Source organism: Aureobasidium namibiae (genome assembly GCF_000721765.1).
Source record: "Aureobasidium namibiae CBS 147.97 unplaced genomic scaffold scaffold_10, whole genome shotgun sequence".
Lineage (NCBI taxonomy): Eukaryota > Fungi > Ascomycota > Dothideomycetes > Dothideales > Saccotheciaceae > Aureobasidium > Aureobasidium namibiae.
In genome coordinates this window covers 932,377-959,579 of record NW_013581199.1, presented here as the reverse complement: position 1 = coordinate 959,579, position 27,203 = coordinate 932,377, and the positions used below count along the sequence as shown (strand labels likewise).

Genomic DNA, 27,203 nt, shown 5'->3' with positions numbered 1-27,203 from the left:
TACGTCGCCAGTCGATTGACAGCACAGTGTACATCTCGCTCCCCATCTCTCTTGCCACATCTCAGCGAAAATGGTCTCCATCCAGGCTTCGGCACAGCTACAAGAAAGCGTAAGGTCATCAGGTATAATGCAAGTTCTTTTCCCACTTGCGACCAGTGCTATCACCGTGCAGCTACTGCTCCCTGTCGAGTCAAGTAGTTGCAGGACTTTGTTTCGGATCCCAGCCACTGGCGTACGCAATCGCTTCCGAGATCTTGCCCCGTAGGTGGAGACCTGGAGCTCAGGCAATACTCTCCGCGGCCTCTGCAGCTGGTGCTCTCTTCACGCTTCTTGTGGGCGCCAAAATCGCTGGATCCTCGTTGGACGGATGGCGGACGTTTTACTACATCCTCGGTGGTCTGGATATCGTTGCTGCCTTGGTATTCATTTTCGCATACAACGCTCCACCACTGCCTCTCCAGGCGTCTCTCTCAACAAGACAGAAATTCGCCCGAGTAGGTTGTAATCACTCGATCTTAAAAATATCACTAAAGTCTGTATTATTAGCTTGACTGGATCGGATATGCATTCTTCGTACCAGGTCTTGTGTTGCTTCTCATGGGACTGATTTGGTCTAAGAATCCATGTAAGCTGCAGTTCGAATACGCCAAAGGCTGCACTAATAGATTCTTCTAAGACCCTTGGACGGACTCTCATGTTCTCGCTCCGTTCATTGTCGGACTTGTGCTTCTCATCCTGTTCGCTCTATACGAATGGAAATGCAAGAAAGATGACGTGATCCATCACGATCTGTTCAAGTGAGTTTACAACAGAACGGATCGCCGAATCTCAATTGACAATACCGCAGGACAGATCGCAATTGCGCGTTGGGTTTCCTTACTATCTTCGTAGAAGGACTAGGTGAGGTGTTTCACTGCTGGGAAGTTGTTTAGAGGCTGATTAGTCCGTCAGTATTCTTCTCGGTCTCCGTATACTACGTGTTCGAGATGAGCGTCATCTACGATGAGAATAGCTACATCGCCGCTGTCAGGTAAGCCTTTTTGTTTTCCCATGCCATCTGCACACTAATTACGGAATGAAGATTTGCCGTTGCATTCTTGATCTCGGTCCCCGGAGCTGTGTGTGTTGCTTTCTATGTGTCCCGAAGCCGAAAGCTGAAGACCCCGTCTGTCATTGGATTTGTCTTCTTTACCGTCTTCTTGAGTAAGTCAATTGGCTGCATTGACTTATCTTGAGCTTAGTTCCCTACTAATAGAGGTGCTCAGTCTTGATGGCAACCGCAAGAGTCTCGGATGGAACGGCCATGTGGGGATACTCAGTCTTTATTGGTCTTGGTATCGGATCAGTCTTGACCACCTTAGTCACTGCAATTCAGCTTAGTGCTCCGCCAAAGCTTATGTAAGATGTTTTCGGGGAGTTTGCTGCAACGAGAGGTGCTGATGTGGTGCTCAAAAGTGCGGTCTCGAGCGGTCTGACACTTGCTATTCGTTCCTTTGGAGGAGCAGTCGGTCTGGCAATCTGTAGGTCGCTCAGAAGACCCCGTACGAGGACCGGTATGCTGACACTTACGTGTATCGGACAGATACTTCTATCTTCGATGCTCAGCTCTCCTCAGAGCTTCCTCAGAAGATTGCTTCCGCCACCATACCTCTGGGACTTTCCCAGACAAGCGTTGGGCTATTGATCAAGGCTCTGGCGCAAAACGACCAGGCAGCCCTCATGAAGATTCCTGGTATCACATCAGCCATTATCGACGCTGCTGTTTCGGCTCTGAAACAGGCATACCTTGTATCATTCAGGTATATCTGGATAGCTGCGGCTGCCTTCTCCCTACTTGCGATCATCGGTGAGTGCAAGTGAATCACAGTCCCAAGCACAGTCCTGACGCAAGCCATACAGCTTCGGTCTTCTTGGTGAACCCACACGGAGAGATGACAATGCATATCGATGCTCCACTCGATGAGGAAGTTTCTACCGTAGATGCTGTTTCAAATGAGTTGGCGTGAGGAAACCCCTTCTAATTCCGATCCCACAAATTTGTTTTGGCTCAGCTTGTACGCTGTGCGTTATTTGTATTCCGTATCAAGAGCCTTGCTCATACTTAGCAAAAGAATTGTGCATCCTTATAGCTGCATGCCTAGGGATGTGACATGGAGGAAGGACGATCGGTCAATGCGGCCACTTCGCGTTTGTCCTTGATCTCATATGGAGAAGGGTCGGTGGATGATGTGCAATGGCTGGATAACGAAAAGTATGCTTAGTGCTGAGTAAGAAGGCACAGGGACAGGGACAGGGACAGGGTGAGGTAGCAAAGCTCATTAGACTTGATACAGTAAATGCACATGCGGCTGTACAGCACAAAGAGGAAGTTCCATGTCGGGCCGAGACATGGAACACGGTCAACAGAGAATCATGAGACATCATACAAGGGTCGGGACTTTATGGCACGTGAATAGTCGTGATGAAGAGACGAATAGATGCAAGTACAAGGCCATCTGGCGGCAGTAGAGGCGGTCGGCCTTCCCTCCCTTCTGTCACTCCTACCCCGCTCTCACGACAACACGTAGGTGGAGTCTGGAGCTATGGAAATGCACAGGTCTTTCTAAGCGGGATCTTAGTTTATAGAGACTTGATAACAACATGGCTCTCTGTCGATGCTTCTTATCTAGTCAAGAAACTGTGCATTTCCATAGCTTTCTGCATGACATATCTTTGCACATGGGGAGGTTTCAATGAACCCCACCCTGGCACATGTTGGGCATTGTTTTGCTGTTGGGAACGACTCGAATTCAATGCAAAAACTGCTTGTCATCCAATGATATATTTTGGAGTCAAATGATTTCCAAAAATCAACACCTGAGGCGCAGTCGAAGGGCAAGCTGTGGCTGAGTAGTGGTCGCAAAGTATATTCTGGTAGTGACCTCCATACCGCAATGTGCCGAGGAGTGGATGATTACGGAAACAAACAAAAAATCGTTGCAAAAGGACGCGTATCAGCAGGCACCAAGCACCAGAGAGACAAAGGATCGAAGATGGTCCAGAGTGGTGGGAAGGAATACCTACCTAGTCCCAACAGACTTCGGTATGACAGACGACTCGTAGCAGAAAGAGGTGGTGGATTGGCAGAATCATGAGTCTGTTTTGGCGTCGTAATTGGATCAAAGAGTGACATTCCCATGGCCAACTGTCTCGCATGTCGGCAATTGATCTGCTGGATCGTATCTGTTCGCACCTTTCTCTCTTGCCAGAACAGAGTGACCGACATTCTGTTATTTTCCAAGTGACGCACACGCATTCGTCGTCTCTGGTGCCTGCTCAGTGCTGTCTCCGCGCGCGCCGGTCCCCCCAAAACATCCCAAGCCCAAAGCCGAGCGCCGTCGTTCAAGCCACACGTTCCTGCTCCTCCTTCGACTTGTATTCTTCACAACAACGACAACAACAACAACACGCACACATTGCTATTTCCCGCCCTCCGCCCCTCGACCGCGACTCCTCCTCCTCCTCGCCTGTCGCCTTCGTCCAGGGAGTCTTCCTCTCGTTCGCGTTCGGTCGGTGATATCCCGGCGCGCGCTCCTATTCCCCTCCTCTCGCGTGCGCCTTCTGCACAACACAGGTGCATGCCTGCTAGACGGCCCCAACCATGAGCAACAACGAGGATGCCGCCATCAGCGATCTCTGCCGCAAGATTGAGCGCGAGAAGACGCTGATCGCCGGCTTTAATTCCATGCGACAGGCCACAAACAACAGCCAGGTCAACTCGCGTATCGACTCGCAGGTCCGCGATGCCCAGAGGAACCTCAAGTACTTTGAGAAGACGCTGCAGGATCTGCAGTCTCGCAAGCTGGGCGACCACATGAACAACGTCAGCCTCACCAACGACGCTGGCCCGCCGCCCCCGCCCTCGCACCACGACGACCAAGACCCCGGCAGCTACGGCACCCCCGGCCCTGGCGGTTACAGCCAGGGAGGCGGCAACGGTCTGATGCCTCCTCGCGCTCCCTACGCCCCGCCCGCCCCCGGCCAATCCGCTCTCAAGAACAGGCCCAACTACAGCCGCCTGGACCTCATCAAGGCCGAAACCCCTCATCTGGGCCCGCGCATCCAACTCATGCTGTCACAACTCGAGTTCAAGCTCAGTGTCGAAAAGCAGTACAAGGATGGTATCGAGAAGATGGTCCGCTTGTACCAGCTCGAGGGAGACCGCAAGAGCAGAGCCGAGGCCGAGGGCCGTCGCATCGAGAGTAGTCAGAAGATCCACCTTCTCAAGCAGGCTCTCAAGCGCCACGAAGATTTGCACGTCGCCGACATCAGTACCGATATGCAAGACGACGACAGCTTGAACATCCCCAGTCAGCGCAAGCCCCTCAGCGGCTACCTGTCCATCCGCATCCAGGCCATTGCCGACGTTGACCACGCCGCGACGGGCCGATTCTCGCGTGGCCCGGAGACGTTCGTCATGGTCAAAGTCGAGGACAGTTTCAAGGGCCGCACCAAGGCCACACGAACCGACCGCTGGACCGACGAGCAACACGACTTTGACATTGACAAGGCCAATGAAATCGAGCTGACCGTCTACGACAAGGCGGGTGAACATCCCATGCCAATCGGTATGCTGTGGGTGCGCATCTCAGACATCGCAGAGGAGATGCGTCGCAAACGTATCGAGAGCGAGGTTAAGAACTCGGGCTGGATTTCTGCAGACCACATGGGCGACTCGGGAGTGAAGCCTGACATGCAGTTCTCGGCTCCTCCAGGAAGCTCTGGCGCCGGCTCAGCACACGGTAGTCAACAAGGTCCCGCCGGTGGAGCCTCTGGTGGCTTTGGAGGCGGCCCAGCACCCACGACCAACCCTGTTGTAATCGACGACTGGTTCTCGCTCGAGCCTGTTGGCAAGATCAAGCTCAACTTGAGCTTCGGTACGTTTCTCTACCCTCTCACGCCGCCATCAGAACTAACACGTTCCAGTCAAACAAACACGCGAACGCAGACCTTTCGACGTAGGACTCGGGCGCAAGGGCGCCGTTCGCCAGCGCAAGGAGGACGCAGTCGAGCAGTACGGTCACAAGTTTGTGCAGCAGACTTTCTACAACGTCATGCGCTGCTCGCTGTGCGGTGACTTCCTCAAGTACACGGCTGGTATGCAGTGCTCAGACTGTCGCTTGACATGTCACAAGAAGTGCTATCCAAGTGTCGTCACAAAGTGTATCAGCAAGTCCAATGCCGAATCCGACCCCGACGAAGAGAAGATCAACCACCGCATTCCTCATCGCTTCGAGGCCTTCTCCAACATGGGTGCCAACTGGTGCTGCCACTGTGGCTACATGCTGCCTCTTGGAAGAAAGCAGGCTCGCAAGTGTACAGAGTGTAGCTCGACCTGCCACAACAACTGCATCCACTTTGTTCCAGACTTCTGCGGCATCTCCAACGAGAAGGCCAACGAGATTCTGGGCGAGATCCGCAGAGCAACCAAGGGTCGCCAGGGCACCAGCATGTCGGAGCGCAAGTTGCGCCCTGGCACCGCAAACAGTGTCAGGCCCCCAGCTCAACCTTCGCAGCCTTCATTCATGCCTACACCCTCTCATCAAGACCAGGCTTCGAATCCTCAAGACAGGCCACTTTCATACGGCAAAGACCGCATGTCCGACGCCTACGATGCTCCCCCTCGCTCCTCGCAGTACGGCGCTCCCGCCACCTCGGTCGATGCTGCTCGTGCATCTTTTGCTGCTCCTCCTTCCCCTCAACAGCCCGAAGCTCGCCCGCCGCCCGCTCACCGTCAATACTCGTCCCAATCTGCTGCAGCCGCCGCAGCCGCCGCTCTGTCAGGCAAGCGTTCGTCCGCCGCAGAACAACGAATCCCTCCCTACAACCGCTCCTCGACCGACTACCAGAAACAGCAACAGCAGCAGCAACAACAGCAACAACAGCAGCAGCAGTCGAGCCAAAGAAGCTCCACCGCATCGAGCAGCGCCGACCAATACGCCCAGCAGAGAAACTCTCAGCCACAGCCTGCAGGCTACAATCCAGCAGACTATGCTGCCGTCAGCGGCTTCCCTGTCCAGCCTCTCCAGCAACCTCCTCAGCAATCTCAGCCTCCTCGCCAGCAATACCCCGCTGCAACAAACCAAAGCCCTCCTTCTACTGCCACTCCTGCATCACCGCCGAGCAAGGCCCCAACATCTATGGCTCCTCCTGCAAGAAAGACTCAAGGTGGCAACATCCGTGTTGGTCTCGATCATTTCAACTTCCTTGCTGTGCTCGGTAAGGGTAACTTCGGTAAGGTCATGCTTGCCGAGACAAAGCAGTCCAAGCAATTATATGCCATCAAGGTCTTGAAGAAGGAGTTCATCATCGAGAACGATGAAGTCGAGAGCACGAGGTCAGAAAAGCGTGTCTTCCTGATCGCCAACAAGGAGAGGCATCCTTTCCTGACCAACCTCCATGCTTGTTTCCAGACAGAGACCAGAATCTACTTTGTCATGGAGTACATCAGTGGTGGTGATTTGATGTTGCACATTCAGCGTGGCCAGTTCGGCACCAAGCGCGCTCAGTAAGTATTGATTCCCAGTCCCACTTGAACATTGCTAACAATCACAGGTTCTATGCTGCTGAAGTCTGTTTGGCACTGAAGTACTTCCACGAGAACGGTGTCATCTATCGTGATTTGAAGCTTGACAACATCCTACTTACTTTGGATGGTCACATCAAGATTGCCGATTATGGTCTTTGTAAGGAAGACATGTGGTACGGAAGCACAACTAGCACATTCTGCGGTACTCCCGAGTTCATGGCGCCAGAGGTATGTTTCGATCGTCGGTTATCCATCATGATCACTGCTGACCATTTTGTGACAGATTCTTCTCGACAAGAAGTACGGCCGTGCTGTAGATTGGTGGGCCTTTGGTGTTCTCATCTACCAGATGCTTCTTCAACAATCTCCATTCCGTGGTGAGGATGAAGATGAAATCTATGATGCCATTCTGGCAGACGAGCCTCTCTACCCTATCCACATGCCGCGCGATTCGGTATCAATTTTGCAAAAGCTACTCACACGCGAGCCCGAGCTCCGTCTTGGCAGCGGACCAACCGATGCTCAGGAGATCATGAGCCATCCATTCTTCAAGAACATCAACTGGGAAGATATCTACCACAAGCGTGTTCCTCCGCCGTTCTTGCCTACCATCAAGGGCAAGGCTGACACCAGCAACTTCGACTCCGAGTTCACAAGTGTCACTCCTGTGCTCACGCCTGTGCAATCAGTCTTGACACAAGGCATGCAAGAAGAGTTCAGAGGATTCTCATACACGGCCGACTTTGTATGAGCTCAGCTTAGACCAGCCTCTCAAGTGGGCAAGCCATACACCCGCTCCGCTTCCGACAGAGATGAAGATACCACCAATCTCACACAGGGCACGCCAACCGCACGCACTCATTTGCCCACATCATCACCACCATCGACCATGGTGCTTGAGTCGACTCTTTGCTGTACCGCTCTTTGCTTTACAATCAACACACCACATATCGGGACGGAGATGCTCAGCAAGGACGTCTGGTAGAGGAGATATATACCATGGAAGCCGAAGCATGGCAGCATACTATACAGGCAGGGCATGAGCACAAACACGACGGAGAGAGAGGCCCCTCATTCTGGTGAATAACGATTGGAGACTTGTCCTTCTAGCATTCTGTTTGGACGGAAGAGAACAAAGTCGAGGGGTAACGGATATAGAGACTTTGACATCACACACACACGTTGTAACGGTATATGACAATCAGTAATTGACGAACTCGTGTTTTGTGTTACCTTGAGATTCATGGTCATCTGTATGTAAGTGGGTAGGGTGTTGATGTTCGCAGCTGAGACTTCAAGGTGGTGTATGAAGTTTTCCGGCTGTTTGCACTTGCTTGACTAGTATGAAGGTCAACAATTCTGGTCAAGCCAGATGATGCAGATGTATAAACACGTCCCACCAGGACAGCATCTTGGTGCCAAGGGATTGCAGCAAGAACGTGCAAGATGGTCTGGCTGATGACGGCTCTGCCTCTTCTGAATTGGCGCCACTGACTCGAAATGAAACCGTTGCGGGGAGAGCTTCCAAGAACAAGATGAGCTTTCGCTGGAGCCTGCGGCTCAGTCTGCCGTTCTTGTTTTCCACCTCTTCACCTATCATATATACCAAATCGACGAAAAGTCTTGTGTCAAGCTGTTGGTTAAGCGCAGACTCCATAAAACTTGGTTGCTCGGCACTCAACCCTTCTTGCGACTTCGATACCTGAGTTCACACGGACATCAAGGTGCTCCATCATTCAAAATGGGCGGCGGACAGGAAATCCCTCACAGGCACAATGCCACAACTCACAAACTCATCTCGGAACCACAATGGAACACTGGTCTCTGGGGTCTGGTCGACATGGGCAGCAACGGCATCCGTCTGTCCATCACGGACCAAAGCGCCCCCACCACCCGTGTTTTACCCACCGTCTACGCCTACCGCAACAAGATCTCACTCTACGAAGCACAGTACGATGACAATGGAACCAAAGTTCCTATTTCCGCTGCTGTGATGGATGATGTGGTGTCCATGCTTTTGCGCTTCCAGATCTTCTGTGCGGATTTCAGGGTTCCGCCGGAGCAGATTGAGATTGTTGCTACCGAAGCCACTAGAGCTGCAATTAACTCAAAGGAATTCTGCGATAAGATTAGGAAGGAGACTGGACTGAAAATGACTTTGCTGTCGAAAGAGGACGAGGGCAGGATTGGTGCATATGGTGTTGCGAGTTCGTTTTCTGCTGTGCGTGGCTTGGTTATGGACATGGGCGGTGGCAGTACGCAAATCACTTGGATGATTGCTAATAAGGGCGAGACGAAAATCAGTCCTGTCAGTGCGGTGAGTTTTCCCTATGGTGCTGCTGCGTTGACGCGCAGGCTTGAAGAGTTGAAGAAGGGTAAGAGTAAGCACGAGGCGCACAAGGCTCGTGAAGAGTTTCGTGCGCAAGTCACGGAGCAGTTCAAAGAGGCGTACGGTAAGATACAAGTGCCGCATGAGCTTGTCAAGGATGCCACCGAGAATGGAGGCTTCAGACTCTATCTCACTGGAGGTGGTTTCCGCGGTTGGGGATATCTGTTGCTCCATCACGAGCAAGTGGCTGGTGGTGGCTACCCATTCTCCATCATCAACGGCTTCACAGCACAAAAGGACGAATTCGAAGATACGGAGAAGATGAAGCAGATCGCTGAGGAGGCCAAGGAGATCTTCCGCGTTTCCGATCGTCGTCGCGGGCAAGTGCCTGCTGTTTCCTTCTTGGTCAGCATCCTTGCAAAAGCCATCCCCCATGGTATCAGAGAAGCGCATTTCTGTCAAGGCGGTGTCCGCGAGGGCGTGCTTTACAACCGTCTACACCCTGGAATCCGCGCTCAGGATCCCCTGGAAGTAGCCACCCGCGACATGGCCAAGCCCATTTCACCAAAGATCGCCGTCCTAGTCACTCAATCCCTGCCTCAAAATGCTGGAAAGGGATTTTCGATGGTGCCGGGAAGCATCGATATTCACATGATTCGCGCCTTCGCAAACATGTTTTACTTCCACGCCAACATGAACAAAGAAGTTTCTTCCACGTCTGCTCTATACAGCACCGGCACTGGTATCTTGTGCAGTACACATGGGTCTTCGCATGCGGATAGAGCTTTACTGGCACTCATGCTGGAAGCACGCTATGAAGGCGAACTCGCACCTCGCGAAACCTCCTATCGCGATCAACTGATTCGCCTCGTGTCGAATGAAGAAGCATGGTGGACGCAATATATCGGTGTCATTGGCTTGATCCTCTCTCGCGCCTTCCCTGCTGGTGTTATCCAGGATGATCTTTACGATTTCAACACTCAGACAGTGCTCGCTAAGCCGGAGATCAAGATCCAATCGGAGTATGTGGATACGTTGGGTAAGAGCGGGAAGAAGAGTGGATTGATGGTTACATTTACGCTGGTTTGGAAGACGGAGAATAGGAGTGATCCGATGGAGGTCAAGGAGACTTTGGAGAGGCATATCAAGGATCTTGTCAAGGTTGGAAAGAAGAAGCATGCGATTAATGGGTGGAGGATCAAGGTTGGGGCCAAGGTGGTGGATGATTATCCTAATGACATGTAAAGAGTCTAGAGATTGTGATGATGGTGTTTATGTGTACAGGAGGAGTTCAGGCAGAGTAGCTTGCATAAGCATTTATGAGAAAGTGTTCATATAATTTTCATAACCAGTTTCTTGCAAACATTACGACGGAGACGTTTGCTGACATCTTCCTGTCCTGCGTGCTTCCAAAGAGATCATCACTAACTGTAAAGCTTCTGACCGTGACGGTGTGCTGGTACTCATCCTCACAGAACGTATCTGGAAAAGACTCCCCTAACCTCGCCGAAATTGACACGGTGTCTGTGTATGACTATAAGCAAAGCCTGCCCAGAAGCTCTATACAGCTACTGACTGGTCTCTGTAGATTATACTAAAAATCTGTTCGGTGTCGATGTATCAGTCAACGCGATACTGGCACGTGTTGTGCCAAGCCCGGCGCGAGGCTCAGGCAGCCCGACCCGCACTTCTAGCGGCTTGGCCGAGAAAAAGAATATATTGTATCGAAAACCGTTAATTTTTCATAGGCGCTTTGGCGGAGTGGTTAACGCGATGCCCTGCTATCTCTCTTGTGAGGATACCGAGAGGCATTTCCTTCGGGAGCGTGTGTTCGAATCACACAGGCGTCGAGCTTTTTGCCATTTTCTACAAGAAGTACTGTCATCAATCTTTCTGAAGAGACAGATCTGTAGAGCAAAAGACGGCGCATCTTTTGAGCTATTTTATGTGTTTTTCCGAGAAGTGGTTGTGAAGTTGTGGTGGTTTTAAGGGGAGGGGTCATAGAAGGGCTTCGGAGGTGGTGGTGAAGCTTTGGGATATGTGGCTATAACTTAACATAACCTGCATATGTTTATATTTGCTTACACACTGCTGAGCAGTCGCTATCGAAAAGACACATAAATGAATAGCCCAGGCAGACAGATGACAGGTCAGATAAGTTATAACATGCAATGAAACCTTGGCTAATATCGGGCCCCCACCCCTGGCGGGCCTCGGTCCAGGCAGGCGTCTATCTTGCGAGCCCCATAAATGCACAACGTAGCCTTGAATGTGTTCACCAAACCATCAGACACCGACTCTTGTGCTTCGGAAGATCTTCCACAACCGACGACAGAAGTCACAGTCATGACCCCCTCCTTTGAAGAGAAATTCGAGCAAGCGGTCAAAGATGGCGTCTTTCCTGGCGCCATCTTGATGGCCAGAGACAAGTCTGGTATGGTGTTTCTTCACTATAAGTTTCAACACATACAACTAACCAAAGACATGATGAACAGGCAAGCTAGACTTTACCAAATCCTTTGGCAAAACTTCTATTGGAGCCTCTGCCAGGCCTCTCGAACCCAATAGCATCCTCTTCCTAGCCTCAATGACCAAACTCCTCACCTGCATCGCCGCCATGCAACTCATCGAACGGGACTTGATTGCCTTGGAAACAGACGTATCATCCTATCTCCCAGAACTAGCTGCTCAACCAATTCTCCATGGCTTTGACTCTGACAACAACCCAATCTTGACGGAACGCAAAAACACCATCAAATTTGTGCACCTGTTGACTCATTCCGCTGGCACGGCCTATGATAAGATGGTTCCTATCTTGGACAAGTACCGACAACACATCAATGACAACCCAGAGGAACGCACAACAATGAAGACCAAATGCGTGTACCCCCTTCTCTTCGAGCCGGGCACTTACTGGTCCTATGGCACTGGCATCGATTGGGCGGGCAAAGTGATTGAAGCCGTGACGAAGCAGAGCCTGCAGCAATACATGGATGCAAATATTTTTGCACCGCTTAACATCTCCAGGATAAAATTTAGCCCGTACCTTGACGAGGAAATGAGGAGTCAAGCAGCAACAATCGCTTTACGCATTCCTTCTGGCGACTTGGTCAATCTGCCGAAGGAGAAGAATATCGATTGGAAAGATGCAGAATGTTTCGGTGGGCATGGAGGATACGCAGACCTGACTGACTACTTCAAGGTTCTCTCTTCATTGCTTCTCGACGATGAAGTACTGCTTTCAAAATCCTCTACCTCCATCTTCTTTTCTCCTCAACTTACGCCACAATCCCACACTGCCATCAACAAAGTCTTCACACAGCCAGAAATCATGGCATTGTTTATCGGCAAATTCCCCACGTCCACAACTTACGATTGGGGTGTTGGAGGTGTGTTGGTGGATTCTGAGAATGATGACCACAGAGGCAGAGGAACATTGATCTGGAGTGGCATGCCTAATAATTTCTGGTGGGTGGACAGGGAGAAGGGAGTCTGTGGGTTGTTTGGTACGCAGGTTTATCCGCCTGGTGATGGCAAGGTTGGGGAGATGATTGAGTTGTTTGAGAGGGAGGTCTATGGTAAGGTTGGTGCTGGTGGTGAGGGTGGGGCCAAATTGTGATGATGAATTCGAATTCGCTACTACCCTTACGATAGCATCTTGTCTGTCGCCCATGCGGTACTGCTCAGTGATCTGTTTGCATGTTGACCTGATCTCAAAGTGGAGAAGCATAGTTTGAAAGCATCGCGCGAAGTCTTGGCATTCCCGACGCGTCTGCCCAGCCACCGTCATGTTTTGAGCTGTATCGATGCAAGAACTCTTCTTCCTTCACACAAGCTATTTTTCATTCTCTGCCGTGCCGAGTTCATCGTCTTCGATCTGGAAACCACTGGTTATATCACTGCTGACATCGTGGATCCGGGCTTTCAGGAAACCCTCATCTCATGCTCCAATGGTCTCCCTCTCTCAACACACGCCACGCGTCTCACTCTCTCCACAGTCACGAGCGGGGTCTACTGACTGTCATGGTTGGTATCTCTTATGGGCTGTTCGTTGTCACTTGTCTTTGACACTTTCACAATCCCGAGCCTCACAGCATGGCCTCACTGGTTTTCCCTGATTGTTGTTGGTTTCAAGCACTTCGAATGGGCATCCCGCTCGGAACTTAACCCTAAGCCATACATCGGTTCAAACACAGTCTCGCGGTCCTTTGCAGGAAGTTGCCGATTTCTCGATTAATTCGCCGGCGCAGCTTTTTGTTCTTCTCACGAGGAATGTCTGCTGCAATGGGGACGAATAGAGTTGTCGACGTTCAACGGTATCATCATGCGTCGTTTTGGTAAGACTCTCGGAGAGGGCGCGCGTCGATTTTGCTGCTTTGGACATACATGCTCTGGTCATCCTATGGACAGCTTTTCTGGTCTGCCATTCTGGATTGCGCTCGGAGGAGATGAGGAAAGTTCGTCGGACACCTCGTCTGAGGATCGTCTTTGGGTTCTTACACGTGTTCATATGCTCGTGCAGAGGGCGTTCTGGAAATCTGTTCAGCAACACTGGTTCTCCGCCTGGATCCGGACGGCCTTGAGAAACATCATGAGCATTTCGGTGCCTGCAACCTTGGTGGTTTGAGTGTTGGTGAATTGTTACAGAAAGAGCTTGATCATGCTTCTTCATACAGACCGCGCCGCTTCATTAGCCTTCTCACATGCTTGTGCAATACTTGTCGGAATCGCACTCATCTGCGTAGCAAGATTCTCAAGCCACATACAGAGGTTCAGAGCGGCACAGTTCCTTATGGCATGCCAAAGTCTCCGGCTTCTGTAACATCTCATCTTCTCTCGGACACCCTGGACGCGGTTGATGTACTCTCAATGTTCGCTCCTCTTCCGCAGCATGGTGGAATCCTGTACGCATCAATGATCAGTGATCCTTGCGTCTACAGCCTGTCGAGCGGCGAACCAAGATTCCCGTACAAGCTCTACTGCGCTAGCACGACCATCTCTCACCCGCCGCAATTCTCAATCACAGTCGGAAAGCCTCTGCCAACAGCAACGGCGGCAGAGTTGACCTTTGGTCATTGTTCTGGCCAGCCGCATCAATCATCAGTCTTTGCTTCAACTGCCGAGTTAATGATGAGCGCCGATACACCCGCCTGCAGGAGCTTCATCAGTTTCTGCTCGCATCTTGCCTTCCCACAAGTGTACTCTGCTTTCGGAAGATGGAAGTGGTTTTTACAGATGTACTTTGTCCACTTCATGTCTCTACACATCAAATGCCGTCCGATGCTGGCTTCTCGCTGGTTAGGATGGTAAACCAAAGACTTGTCTCCGAGAAGAACGCTACCACACACTGAGAGGGTACCCTGGAGCTTGAGAAACACGAGGGTTTCCCTGAAAGTCTTGTGAAGCGGTGAGGTATATGAGCCAGCTGACATCAGATCGTTTCAAGGATTGTGGACAAAGCCGAACAGTATTGAGAAACAGCGATGGTTCTTCTCAAGCTTGACCCCACCATACCTCTGACCGGACTGGAAGGCCTCTGGTCTCTGAGGAGATGCTTCAACGAAGGACTCGGACGATCTTCGAGTCGAGCCTAAATTCCAACGCACTCACCCACGGCTTTGGAGTGTCGATCGATCGAGAAGTGTATGTGCTGATTTGTACGTGCGGGACCTCTCTCGAGTGAGGATCAAAGCTCCGGCTTGTCTGCTGTACATTTCAACCCTGCCCTACTCGCTCGTGATACATTTTCAAACGCCGCCGTGTGCAGACGACAAGCCATGGCAAGGATGAAGATCATCGTTTTCGGTACTTCGAGGTGCTCTTCTCGGGACTTGGGTGCTGGACTCTCAAGTCAGGTGTTGGTGACGGAAAGTGGAGGAGGGGCTGTCTGGAGCGCATTGTGCGCTATGCTACTCTGATTCTTCGGGAACAGAGTGGCTCAATCTCTTTTTGATAAGTGGTCCCGATGTTTTTGCTGCGAGGTTGACGAAGAACTGACTACGGAAAAATAGCCTGTTACCCCACCTTCTCCGCAATGAACCCTAGCCACTCCCCCACATTGATGTGCAGATCTTCGAGTCAGCACGCGAGATGTGATGATGAAAACGATCAAGGACTTGCAGCATCAATTGCCATAACGATCTTCGGCCATAGCTTCCGTTGCCGATGAGTTGTATAAACCATCTTCGAAAGGCACACGTTGTATAGACAAATTCAAACCAATCAACATGTTCCTCAACACGCGCTCTCTCTTCATCTGGTGCCTTGCGGCTCTGCTGGAAGTAGAGGCTGCCAATCTGCCTTCCAAGTCAAAGCCCGTTGCCATATCTCAATACCCAACTAGCGATGCTGGAATACCTTTGGATTCGTTCATGTCCTTCTCATTCGAGCTGTCTTCATGGCCTGATTTTGCCGGTATGTTAGCTGATCGGTTGCTCACTGGCACAGTTCGCTGATTGACTACAGGCAACCTTACTCATCCAAACAAGTTCTCATATAACCTCATGAACAACATTGGTCAACTGCAAGGTTCTATGCCTATTGCTCGTGTTGGAGGCAATACACAGTGAGATAGCATTACGCTTGGATCTGCAAGCAATCATCTCTAACAGCAAATGCAGAGACATTGCAATTTTCGATGCCTCGCAAAAGACCGGCCTCGTGGGCGTAGTCCGTCCAAACATCTCCGCTGATTATCCTTCCATCATCACCATCGGACCTTCCTTCTTCGACTCGTACAAAACCATGCCCAAGGGAGTCAAATTTACCCATGGTTTCAACCTCGGTGCCAATTCTTCTGCCGCCCGAGCAGCCACCCTTGCTTCTGCCCCTTACGCGTGCAAAGCCATCGGAAACAACCTCGCTTACTTTGAGTACGGCAATGAACCTGATCTCTTCTGGGCATCTGGCTATCGCCCCAGAAACTACACCGAAGCTGACTATGTGGAGGAATGGCTAAATGGAACTTCACACATCTCTGAAGCGGTCAAATCCGCCTGTCCTTCCCTCGCTGGGACTGAATTCATGGCACCTAGTTTTGCGGGTGTGGCTAACAACTCGTACTTTACCCTCGACCCCCTCAAGGCGTTCAAGGAGGACTTGAACGCAGCTGGCAACATCGGACTCATCTCCTCGCACAATTACATGGGTGTTTCCACTGACCCTGGCATCACTCTGCAAGGAACGCTCATGAACCACTCCAATATTATCGCAAAGGCCGAGACTCAACTCGATGTGAAAAGAAACATTTCTGCGTTGGGCGGCGATCTGGCTCCTAAGGTTCCGTTTATCTTGGGCGAACACAATAGTCTCGCTAGACAAGGACGACCCGGTCTTTCGAACACTTTTGGTGCGGCGCTGTGGGGTGTTGATTGGAATGTATATCTCGCATCTCAGAACATCAGTCGCAGTCACATGCACCAAGGCACTAATTACCGGTGAGTCTTCTCCCTCTGGCCCAGTCCAAAGAAACAAAACAAAACGCTGACTAGAATTGCATCTGAACAGCTACCAAGCCTGGCAACCAATCACCACAAACCTGACCACCATCGGCACAAAACCACCTTACTATGGCAATCTAGCCGTAGCAGCCATGATGCACAAACCCTGCAACACCTCTTCACTTGCCATAACCCATCTCCCTGCGTCATCAGCAAACACCTCATTCTACACCGCTCACATCGACTCTACGCTTTCTCGTCTCCTGATCGTCGACTTGCACACCTACAACACCACCGCCAACAACTTCACCACTTCCTTCCCTCGGCCCGTCCAAACCCATCAATTCGTGCTGCCTCAAGGATGCAAAAGCGTTACAGTGTCAAGATTGATTGCGAATGGCAGTGATGCACTCACGGGAATCACTTGGGATGGAAAGAGCTATGCGTACGAGTTGGCAGAGGGAAAAGGTGTGAGGATGGCGAATGTGACGCAGGGAGAGTGTGTGCAGGTTGATAGGAAGGGAGGATTCAAGGTGGATGTGCCCTGGAGTAGTGCCGCCATTGTGAATTTGGAGTGTTGAAAGAGCCCAGCCCAACCAAACCAAACCGACCAAACCGCCCTGCAAGAAGAAACTCCGCCGAGAAGAAAGAAAATAGAGCGAGAGGAACGAATTATTGAGTTTCCAAGTCTCACTTGACAAAAAGCGGCAAAACTTTTGTTATTCACCCCCCATAAGTGAGTGCACTATTGGATTTCGAGCTTTGTCTAACTATATATATCGCACTTCATAGCTTAAGCTGCTCAGACTATTTTCTACAAGTGCCGAGTACCTGTCTTTCTCATTTGTCCCTTTATCTCTACAAACATCCTAGGGAAGTCCGTTCAATCGCTCTTCTCGAACGAGATCCACCTCATACAGAAAACCCGGGTCTCGCTTTTGCTCTCGTCCGCGCTACACTTTTAGATATCTAATCTTTTGCTTTCTACTCTTTTTCATTTTTGGGTAGCTAAAGTGCTTTAGCTAAGTATATGTGATCAAGTTTCTCCCTAGCTTATCTGCTCTAGCTTATCTTTCTTAGCTCAATCCTCGTTTCAAGCCAACGCATACCCAAGCCCATTTGGAAAAAGAACATTATGTATCTAGACTCGCTAAACAGACAAGTTTTCCTATCGTCTTTTGTCTTAGGTACCGTTGGTACCAAAGCAAGCCTCGCTTTAAACAAACCCACAAGATGCAAGGAATATGTGTGAGGGCGATGGGTAGGGCTTTGTAGAGGCGTTTTGCGGGTTACTGGTGAGGGGGTACTTATGTTGTGGCAAGAGTTTATGTAAGGATACTTTTCGCCGCGACTGCGAGGCACTTTTTTGTGCGACATTTCCAATTCTCGAACTCGGGGGGCCAAGAATTGCTGCTATTATTGCATTCGATGTCAATTTGAGAGGATTGCGTTGGAAGACCTCTCTTTTAGCAGCTTCTCTATCTAAAGCACTGTAGGATTTCTTTGACATATCCATTTGTACTGATGGTAACATTTCAGAAAAAGATGGATCGGACTTTTGGGTAGATGCATCCGGAGAAATTGACATATCAGTCTGAAAAATACTCTTACTGCTACGCTAATCAGCAACTGATATGTATTCGCGAGAATGAAAGTCTTTTGATTTTTTTCCTATGTTGGTATAGCTACATTACATACAAGAAAACCAAAGAAGAACCACCTCTAGAAGGGGAAGGAGAAAGGGTATTTATCGTCAGTCCAAAAGAAAAAGAGAAAAAAAAAGTGCACAATATGTGACACAGAGCGAGAGAGAAACATCGAACAACAAAATCACACACACCTATACAATTCTCCCACCTAGGCCGCGGCAGAACCATCACCAGCATCTTCCACGTCGGTCGCAAAGTTCTCGGCCGAGTGCAAGATCTTTTTCTTACCATTGGCCTTGTAATGCAGCAGGACGTCACCGCCACCTCTCCAGATATGCGTACGAATGGTCGCTAGTGTCATCTTGGGCGGTACGAGCTGGTTGTTACAGTAGAGCTCGAGATATTCTTCCGGGGGCATGGCGGTAGCGGGATCCTGAGCGGGTTCGATGCGTTCGGCGACATAGCCCAGAATCTTGCGGGCACGCAGCATACGGTTGGCGTTGAGTCTGTTGTTACTACGGGTGGGTATTAGCATGTCTCATGGTAGACGGTGAGGAAGGGAAAAAAATCATACCCGTCTGCAGCAATGCTAGGCAGTACATTCTGCCATGGCTCGAGCACGAAACTGATCTTGACGAGATCTTTGAGTGGAATCTGGTTCCGTAAGAGAGCATCGCCGAGCCACATGGGAGCGACCTTTTCGATTAGGTCGGCCATCTCGGCTGTGCTGCTGACCTTGCCCTCGAACAGATCAGCCACACCACCGGCTTCTGGTCGCTCCTCCTGGATCAGGATGGTTGTGTTTGGTGGTGGCTTCAACACTGGCGTCTCAGATGGAAGAGATGGTACGATGGAGGTTGGCAACTCTAGCTCTTTGGACTGGCCCAGTGCACCGCCAGCAGCATCTACAGCAGTAGCGCGTTGAACTTGTGCCTGCAAATGGTCTTCATAGGCGAAGCGGATCTTCTGAATGCAACCGAGGAAGTTCTCATCGACTATACGAGAGTTGCTATTGTCAGATGAGCTTTGGTTGTCTGCCTCGGCTTCAGCCTCTTCTTTGGTCTCCTCAACGACGGCAGGCTTCTCCTTGTCGTTCGTAGGAGCTTTACCCAGCTTCTTCATGTTGAATGACATGTTCATACGGAGACGCTTGCCGAACTTCGAAGGCGTGTCATTGGCTTCGGTCGTCGATGCATCCTCGAGACCCGGCGTGGCAGCAGATTCGGTGGGAGTCTGAGGTACCAGCTTGGACTCGCTGTTGTGATTGGTCGAGTTTGCAGTTGTAGAGGTGGAGAAGTAGTCACCGCCTATCGATGATCTGTCTTGTGTGCGTTCATCTTCCTCGTTGGTGAGAGCGTCTCGTGTCAAGTTTGGAGAGCCAACATAAGACGAAGCGGTATCGGCAATCGAGAGACCAGGGGTTGCAAAGCCAATGGTGTTCGTGTTGGTTGGTCTCAGGGTGTTGGTCGAAAGAGGGGCAGAAGGATCCATTTTCCAACCGTCGGCTAGGCCAGGAGGCATTTGGATGCTGGTAGGAGCATTTTCACGCTCCAACTTTTGCTTCTGTGCTTGCTCCAACAGGTGCCTTCTGTATTGCGAGTCTCTCGAAATCTCCTCGCTGATCAGGTTTGCGAACAAATAACGAAGAATCCACTTGCCAAGATTGATGCGCTGATCCTCCTTGAAGTCGATGTGTTGGTCAATGTCAAGCTCATCGGCATACATCTCGGCATCAAAGGCCGTGTGCTCTTCCAGAGTGATAGCCAAGGTGCCAGTTCGAGTGTCGACAGAGCACCAGTTGGGCACCGTCTCGACTGTGGCAACCTCGGGCTGGACGTCCTCGAGATGCCTCTTGCCGAACGATTTGATGGGCACACACTTGAGCAGATCCCACAACAAGACGTCACCGGCCGTGTCTTGAGTCAAGACACGCTTGCGGTCGTTGAGCATGATGTGCTTGACCAAGCCATTCTGTCCTTCGATAGCAAAGTCGGGGGTGTGTCTGAGGGGCTGGGTGTGCTCGACTTGGTTCTGATCAGCATCTGAGCCATTTTCTCGCGGAACGGGTCTGGGGAAGTATGCGGCGTTGCTCAGCCTGAGCACGTGCTTCAAGGGTACGAGGCGCTTGCTGGACGGCGGCAGAGGAGAGGTGGGAGAAGTGGGTTGCGGCGGCGCAAAAGGAGAGGTGGGTTGTGATGGCGAGGCCAGGCGGTCAGAGGACGAGTTGACGGGCGGGCTGGGAATTCTCGAACGGGAGGTAGCCAGATTGAAGCGCTGCTGTTTGTACGTGTCGGGCAGATCAATGTCAGCACCGTCGATGTTGACGTCGGCCCATCTGTTGATAGTAGGGCGAGGAGTGGCTGTCCAGATGTAATCACCAGCTACGGCGAGCTTGTGAACAGCGGTGCCTTCCTGACAGATGGCCACACTCAGACCTTCCTCCAGATCTTGGCCGCAGCCTCTGGTGTCGGTCTTTGCTACCATGCCGCTCTTGTCTGACGAGTAGAAGACGGAGAGGTCTGGATGGTCGGACCACAGAGACCACACACTAGCATCATGCATCGTCAGGGTGTTTGTACAGCGGCCAGCAGTAACGCTCCACACCTTGACCGTCTGGTCCGAACAGGCCGACATGACGGTGCTGCCATCTTGACTGATCAGGATGTCGCGGACAATGTCTGTGTGGCCGACGAACTTTGTGATGCGCTTGCCCGACCGCGGGTCCCAGATGCGCACATTGCTGTCTGGGCCTCCGCTGGCCAGAATCGAGTGTGTGGCCTGCAGAGCATACACGCTGGCCTTCTCTTTGCTCAGCCCGGCCAAGCTCTCGTCGTCGCTGACGTCGATGCTGAGTGTCTGCCCTGCACCGTTCAGGTCCCAGAGACGAATATGGCGGTCGAGACCTCCACTGGCCACCCACGATGCGTCCGACGAGGGAGAGGCCAGTACCTTGACGTAGTCGCTGTGCAGACCGATGGTCTGAGGAGGCATCGAGTCGGTGGCAGCGGGACGCCATACTTTGACGCTGATGTCTGACGAGGCCGACACCAGAGCCTGGTTGGACTGGGCGAGGATCAGGTCGCTGATCCAGTGGGTATGCGCTTGTACTTGGTTGTGCAGGGTCGAGGCGGGTGAGGGTGGAGGCTTCGCGTCTATGGCCGTGATCTGGTCCGACTTGTGCTGCACCTCGAAGTTGAGGTCCCACGCGCAGATGACTCCATCGCGTCCTCCGGAGTAGCTGTACGGAGAGCGTGTCAGTGGCAGCACGAGCGTGTCCGGGTCGGGATACGTACAGGATCGAGTTGTCGCTGTCTACGGCGAGGCCATTCACGCCGAGACGGTGGCCACCGGCCGAGTTGGTAAGAGGCAGCACATAGCTGATCCTCTGGCGCGCCTTACGAGCCATGTGCGCTGCTCTGGCATGTACGGGCAATGTCCAGAGACCATGTCGTCGTCGAATGCCACGGTCCCTCCAGTCGCGCCAAGACGAGAGCCTGTTTCCCCGCGATCGACAGTTGCGGAGAGAGCTTGGACCTGTCGCTTGTGGCCATTCGCCGAGGCTAGCCCCCTGTCAAATGCCGCAGCGAGAAAGACTGCACAAAATACTCGACTGCGCTGGTGGAAAACAGTACAAGAACACACTCACAATCGCCAGCGGGTTTGCAGTCTCCTTTGCTTGTATACACATTACGTATCAATTCTTTTCGTGCGCCTAAAAACGCCTCGCTCTTCGCTATCACAATGATCAAAAATGAATGCCTCGTAGCTCATATCGTACACTCTGTCTTGTCTCTCCTCAACCCTATCTTGCATGGGGTGTCAGCGCCTCATGGCCTGTTGCCTCGCCAGAAGGGACTGCCTTGAGATAGTCGCCAACCGACTCGTTTCTCATCGATCCTGCTGCCTGCTCGATCGCCTGCACTCTGCGCTCCAGCTGCACCTTGTGGTAACGGGATGACCCAGCCACTGGCCCGTTGGGCGCGCGAATGTGGAGGCCGTTGTCCGCGGGGTTCGAGCATCCAAAGTGGAACGGCTCTGTCTGGCCAGCGAGGTACATCATGTCGTCAAGAACCGGTGGGTGGACCCACGTCGTCTCGGTGGTCGGGATGCCGTTACGCACGTATTCCTTGTAATCGCCCTCGGTTCCGGGGAACTCTCTGGCTGTGAAGCGGAGCGGCTCTCTGAAGAAGTTCGAGTCCTTGGGGAGCTTGGACATCATCTCGCCAATGAACCACTGCTGGTTGTAGCCAGTTCTACCAGGAATCTCATCAGCGGAGATCTCCATCAGTTCTTCGCCATTTCCGGTGGGTACAAAGTGTCTTGCAGGGAGGACTTCGATGTCAATGATGGGCAAGATGCGGTGGTAGACGTCGTGGTTGTGGATTTCGCGAGTGACGACTTCTTCGCGAATGTGATGAATCTCCGGCATGACGGTTTCGTGGACAACAGCTAATCAAAGTCAGTAAGCGTCACCCTTCGACAATCAGTTCTTAGACGTACCTGGGGCCCATGTTTCGGTCACATCTGTGTCGACGGTGTTTCTGAGGTCCACAATGCCTTCAAGCATAGGCGTCGCGGCAGCATCCTTGACAATGTAGTTGTGGTCTTTGGGGAGGAATTGCCCGAAAGCCGGATCCTCACTCAGTGCGATCTGCTTTGGTGGAGCTGGCAGAGGCTTGTCCATGCTAAGTCTCGACTTGTGCTTGGTGCTCGCGACGCTTCCCCTTCTGCCATCAACATCGCGCACAGTGTCAGAACCGACGGCCTTGCGCGAAACTGCAGCTTGGCCAACTCCAGGCGTAGGCGCGGTGGAGTATGACGAGGTCGAAGACTGTCGTGATCTGTCGACCAACTGCTTGTTGACGTTCAGCGGTGCTGGTGCATGATTGGGATTTGGCTTTTCCGAGTTCATAATGTTCCAATCAGCAACGTCTTCTGAATACCTATCAGATTTGGCTGAGAGTGGTTGGGAAGCAGCGGTGCTGTTGGTGTTATTGAAGTTGATCACGTTTGAACTTCTGCGAGCTTTCTCCTTGGCTGCCAGTGTTTCGGCATCCTGCGAGACTCGGGGACGGGCGATTGCCTCGTCCTTGTAAGTGCTGGGAACTGCAGGCACGCTTGGAGCCTCGCCAGCATTAATTGCACGCTGATCAAGACTCTTGCGCTTGCTGCCGTCGAGACTCTGTCTACCAATTGAGTCGCCTGCACCAGGGGCAGACCTGCGGTCAAGCGACCTGCGCAGCTTGGATCGGGATCTTGCAGGCGAAGCTTGCGAAGGCTGATCTGTCACCCAAAAGTCAGCCGTCTATGACCGATTTCCATCACAATCTGCAGAGACTGCCTACCTGCGCCTGAAATTGGCCTCTCACTCCGCTGACTCTGAGGGCTCACTCCTTGCGGAGCAACCTCATAGCGAGACTGACGACCAGGACTACTGGGAGGAGTCGTCTCATCATCGTGCCTGTGCAACAAGCTCTTGATCTTTTCGCGAATCGGCATTGTTTTGACAGACGATTATCGCGATGCGTGCGGGGGAGCAACTGACCAACTAGAGGGTCAAGGGAAGATGGGATCAATATGCTGAGCGCTCGTAGGGGGGTTGCTGCGTCGTAGGATGCTGGCGGATGCGATGTCACTGCCGTTCGAGTTGTGTTTCGCCCAACGTCATTTTATGACTTTGTTGACAATAGAGAAACTCACGCCACACGCTAGCCCGTACTTCGTCTCCATACATCGCCGCCAGTCAGTACCCATGGCGCGCGTCGGCTACCGTCTACCATGCGTGTCTGCTGCGTTCTCTCGCGGTCCATGTAACTACGTTTTTGTGATACAACTAGCGCTCCATCTGGGGAGATCGTTCTCCAACGAGCCCTGGCAAGCTTCATCCACACACGTTTGCTACTACCCTGCTTCCTGTCGTGCGAACGCCTTTTCTTCTTGCATCTCACACCTGCCATGTCGTCGTGCTACCATCGCCCGGGGATACGCGTGCTGGTAACGTTCGGTGACCCCGTATCCATGCAGGATAGCTGTTGAACTTTCCAGGAGCTAGGTCTGGAAATTTTTGGAAGCTGTCTCGATGATGCTTCATGACATCAGCGAAACGTCGACAATTGCGGGGCACTCGCAAAACGCGAGCCCCGAGCTTTGATCCATCCCGCCATATCTTGCTACAATGATCGCTGATTTGCGCGCCTGGTGCATTTTCCGGCGGTTCTTAATTCACGGGCCGTCAAAGCTTCGATGGCGATACGCAATCTCGATCCCTGCTTTGCGTCTGGCTCAGGGAGGATTTGGTGGCAGATGCAGCCAATGGACGGTGGCTTGTAGCGAGCAACTGCTGAATCGGTCAACACGGGCTTGTTGTGCTTGCCAAAGCGAGCAGACGCAATCAAGGAACTGGTCCAATGCGAACGGGTCATGTTCTAGACGGAAGACATCTAAATTAACTATCGACTTAGGTAGCCGATCATTGCATAACAGGGCGCGTCGATCAAAATCCAGACGCCCAAGGCTGGAGCAGGGACAGCTGTTTTGTTTGCGGGCCCGTGAGCAAAAAATGTAGACGTACGGGATCAACATGCTTCTCCAAACCACAGCATGGCATGTTGCTTTCCTCGAGCATCCGACGGACCGACATATTGAGGCTCTGCCAACCCCCTCCAGGCCCCTCCAGGGTAGAATGTACTCATGTACCACATGTACTAGCCACAGCGTAGCTCAACGACGGTGCTTCATCGTCATGTTATGCAGCCCTATGCTGTCTGTCCATGGGCATCGACTTCTCTAGCCATCCGCGGCACGTAGTGGGGTCAAGGGCTGGAGCACCGCCACAAGGTAAACCAAATCGACTCTGGCGGTTCGGCTGGTCCGGGTCTTGGACAGGTTGGTAGGTCTATTTAGCAGTGTTCTAGCTAAAAGGCTATTGGCAGAGAGAGGTCGGTGCAAGCTTCAAGAACGGGTCCCAGAGTCAAGACACGACAGCTATGAAGTCACTAACGGCTTTCGTAATCAGAACCCACTCGCCAGTGTGGCTGCTCTGCCAACTACGTACAAGGTCTACGCCAGCATGATCACATGCTGTGGCTCACTGTCGTTTTAGCCACCGTTGCAAGAATGCAGCAGGCAGGGCAGGCTAATCGTCACTTACGGTTACTGCCTTGCAAAGCGAGACGGATGATGTCAAGACAGCCGAGAGCTCCTTCCCTCTCAACCTTACAAAAAGACTCTCTGCCGACGTCTCTCCCCTCTTTCTTCTTCTCATCAACACACCTTCCATCCAAACTACCCCATCCCATTTTCACTTTACAACAACTTTCCCATTCACCCACATCACATCTATCACAATGGACTCAGCCAAGGCCGCCGTTAAGGAATTCATGTAAGCGCTTACCACTTCCATGACCTCACTGCACTGTTTGCTCATGTCTCTCTTCTGCAGGTCCAAGTCTGGACACCACGACACCACTGTCCACGAGAAGGTCGCTCCCGCTGTCACCCACGAGAGCCACCAGCTCCAGCAGCACGAACAGATCCAGACTGCCATCGACAAGGAGGTTCACCAGGACCACTACCACACCTCGATCCAGCCCATCAAGGACCGTGAGGTTCTCCCCGAGCAGCACCACCACAACCTTGCCGCCGTCGAGCACCGCTCGTTCGAGCACGGCAACGACGCCCAGGTCAAGGAGCGCCTCGCCGCTGAGGCCGCTCAGTTCAGAGACCAGCGCATCGAGGTTGAGGCTGTCCACTCCAAGTCCATTGCCCCCACCATCGGCGGTGAACACATCCACCACCACGTCCACGAGACCATCCAGCCCGTCGTCAACAAGGAGACCATCGAGCCCCACGTTGTCCACACCACCGTCCCCATCCACGAGGTCCACCACAACGCTGCCCAGCATCACAGCGCCTCTGCTCTTCCTGCCGTCTCCATGGCCGACTTTAAGAAGCAGGGTGGTGTCCTGACTGGCCGCGAGGAGCGCTACGACGGCTTTGAGGGTGAGCCCCGCACTGTCGGTGGTTCCCACACCTCTACCTCCTCCACTGGCCTGACTGGCTCTGGTATCACCGGCTCCCACTCTCACACCGGCACCGGTCTCACTGGCTCCCACACCAACACCACCGGCCGCGAGACCCTTGGTGAGCGTGTCCGTGAGGGCGAGGCTGACCTCAAGTCCCACTCTGGCTCTCACTCCCACTCCACCACCGGCACCACCGGTACCGGTTACGGCCGCGAGTCTGAGATTGACCCCAAGACTGGTAAGCCCTCGCTTATGCAGAAGCTCAACCCCAAGGTTGATGCCGATGGTGACGGCAAGGCTGGCTTCATGAAGTAAGCGTTACGCCTACTTGTTCTCATTGATGCATGCCTCTTTGACTTTGAGATGATCGTCTTTTCACGACCTCTTTCACGATTATGATGTTGTTTCCAGCGCTGGGAGTTCACAGCAGTACTGTAATATACATAGCTCTCCGAAAAAATAATCCTAGTTTCCTATCCTTACATCTATTCCGTTCCGTTGTCAGTGTAACTTTTCTCTGTTCTGTTTCACCTCTGAGGTCTTGCCTGTTGATGTTATGCCTTTGGTTCTTCTGCCTATCAGTAAGCGCCATTCGATCAAAAGTAGACGCCCATATGTTCGAGCAATTATCATGGCTGTAACATACAATGCCGTCTCATGATATGAGTTGGTTTCATCACGCTTATACGTTCCAACATTCTCCTGTCTTGATTGAGTTATGGTCTGAACCCTCGAGTGATCAGGGCATGTCGTTCGGCGAAGCGCATTGACCTGGTGGTGGCTAGATAGTCGAGCCTCAAGTGTGGCTTCATCCAGTTTGTGCTCAACCAACTTTTGAACGAAGATAGAACACGCATATTTCTGCAATGTGTTTCATATCAACGATACCTTAAAACAAGGAGAGCATTCCAAACTGCTTTCTGTCTCAATCAAGTGTTGTGTTGTATTTGAATTGCTGGGTCTTGGTATCGTCCCACGGTAAACTGCCTCGAATACTCCTAAGTCTTCGTCCTAAACACGAGATTGGATGTACTAACCGCAATATCTTGTATGGAGACTGGAGATTCTCTCGCATCTTGCAGAGTGTATGAAAGAATGCTATGTCGAGGTAGATGGACAGAAATCTCTTCGTGCAGTGAAGATATCTCGTTGATAGTCTCGGAAAATGCTGTAGAGAGGACGACCCTGTCAAGC

General features: G+C 52.0%; 9 protein-coding genes across 9 annotated transcripts; 7 read left to right on the top strand and 2 right to left on the bottom strand.

Moving 5' to 3' along the window:
* Positions 1–70: 70 nt before the first annotated feature.
* On the top strand, positions 71–2,416 carry M436DRAFT_64669 (MFS general substrate transporter; the record flags this gene model as incomplete). The annotated part of the gene is made up of 10 exons (XM_013571288.1): positions 71–109; positions 225–494; positions 547–625; positions 677–797; positions 944–1,030; positions 1,082–1,203; positions 1,266–1,398; positions 1,456–1,520; positions 1,583–1,846; positions 2,262–2,416. The coding sequence occupies 10 exons, from the start codon at positions 71–73 to the stop codon at positions 2,414–2,416; spliced, it is 1,335 nt and encodes a 444-aa protein (XP_013426742.1).
* A 1,224-nt stretch (positions 2,417–3,640) lies between these two features.
* Positions 3,641–7,319, top strand: M436DRAFT_48581 (uncharacterized protein; the record flags this gene model as incomplete). The annotated part of the gene is made up of 4 exons (XM_013571152.1): positions 3,641–4,916; positions 4,966–6,547; positions 6,595–6,796; positions 6,852–7,319. The coding sequence occupies 4 exons, from the start codon at positions 3,641–3,643 to the stop codon at positions 7,317–7,319; spliced, it is 3,528 nt and encodes a 1,175-aa protein (XP_013426606.1).
* Positions 7,320–8,309: 990 nt separating this feature from the next.
* On the top strand, positions 8,310–10,142 carry M436DRAFT_82774 (Ppx-GppA-domain-containing protein; the record flags this gene model as incomplete). The annotated part of the gene is made up of 1 exon (XM_013571443.1): positions 8,310–10,142. One exon carries the CDS (start codon positions 8,310–8,312, stop codon positions 10,140–10,142), a length of 1,833 nt encoding a protein of 610 aa, XP_013426897.1.
* A 1,101-nt stretch (positions 10,143–11,243) lies between these two features.
* M436DRAFT_48022 (beta-lactamase family protein) lies at positions 11,244–12,516 on the top strand (the record flags this gene model as incomplete). Its single annotated transcript, XM_013571063.1, has 2 exons — positions 11,244–11,331; positions 11,393–12,516. 2 exons carry the CDS (start codon positions 11,244–11,246, stop codon positions 12,514–12,516), a joined length of 1,212 nt encoding a protein of 403 aa, XP_013426517.1.
* A 705-nt stretch (positions 12,517–13,221) lies between these two features.
* Positions 13,222–14,207, top strand: M436DRAFT_64665 (uncharacterized protein; the record flags this gene model as incomplete). Its single annotated transcript, XM_013571287.1, has 2 exons — positions 13,222–13,234; positions 13,444–14,207. The coding sequence occupies 2 exons, from the start codon at positions 13,222–13,224 to the stop codon at positions 14,205–14,207; spliced, it is 777 nt and encodes a 258-aa protein (XP_013426741.1).
* Positions 14,208–15,124: 917 nt separating this feature from the next.
* M436DRAFT_73610 (uncharacterized protein) lies at positions 15,125–16,917 on the top strand (the record flags this gene model as incomplete). The annotated part of the gene is made up of 3 exons (XM_013571442.1): positions 15,125–15,315; positions 15,518–16,333; positions 16,404–16,917. 3 exons carry the CDS (start codon positions 15,125–15,127, stop codon positions 16,915–16,917), a joined length of 1,521 nt encoding a protein of 506 aa, XP_013426896.1.
* A 1,276-nt stretch (positions 16,918–18,193) lies between these two features.
* Positions 18,194–21,391, bottom strand: M436DRAFT_73609 (WD40 repeat-like protein; the record flags this gene model as incomplete). Its single annotated transcript, XM_013571441.1, has 3 exons — positions 18,194–18,500; positions 18,560–21,223; positions 21,279–21,391. 3 exons carry the CDS (start codon positions 21,389–21,391, stop codon positions 18,194–18,196), a joined length of 3,084 nt encoding a protein of 1,027 aa, XP_013426895.1.
* Positions 21,392–21,787: 396 nt separating this feature from the next.
* On the bottom strand, positions 21,788–23,484 carry M436DRAFT_48042 (uncharacterized protein; the record flags this gene model as incomplete). Its single annotated transcript, XM_013571067.1, has 3 exons — positions 21,788–22,434; positions 22,486–23,268; positions 23,331–23,484. 3 exons carry the CDS (start codon positions 23,482–23,484, stop codon positions 21,788–21,790), a joined length of 1,584 nt encoding a protein of 527 aa, XP_013426521.1.
* A 1,847-nt stretch (positions 23,485–25,331) lies between these two features.
* M436DRAFT_48068 (uncharacterized protein) lies at positions 25,332–26,324 on the top strand (the record flags this gene model as incomplete). The annotated part of the gene is made up of 3 exons (XM_013571073.1): positions 25,332–25,366; positions 25,427–26,135; positions 26,253–26,324. The coding sequence occupies 3 exons, from the start codon at positions 25,332–25,334 to the stop codon at positions 26,322–26,324; spliced, it is 816 nt and encodes a 271-aa protein (XP_013426527.1).
* Between the last annotated feature and the right edge of the window lie 879 nt (positions 26,325–27,203).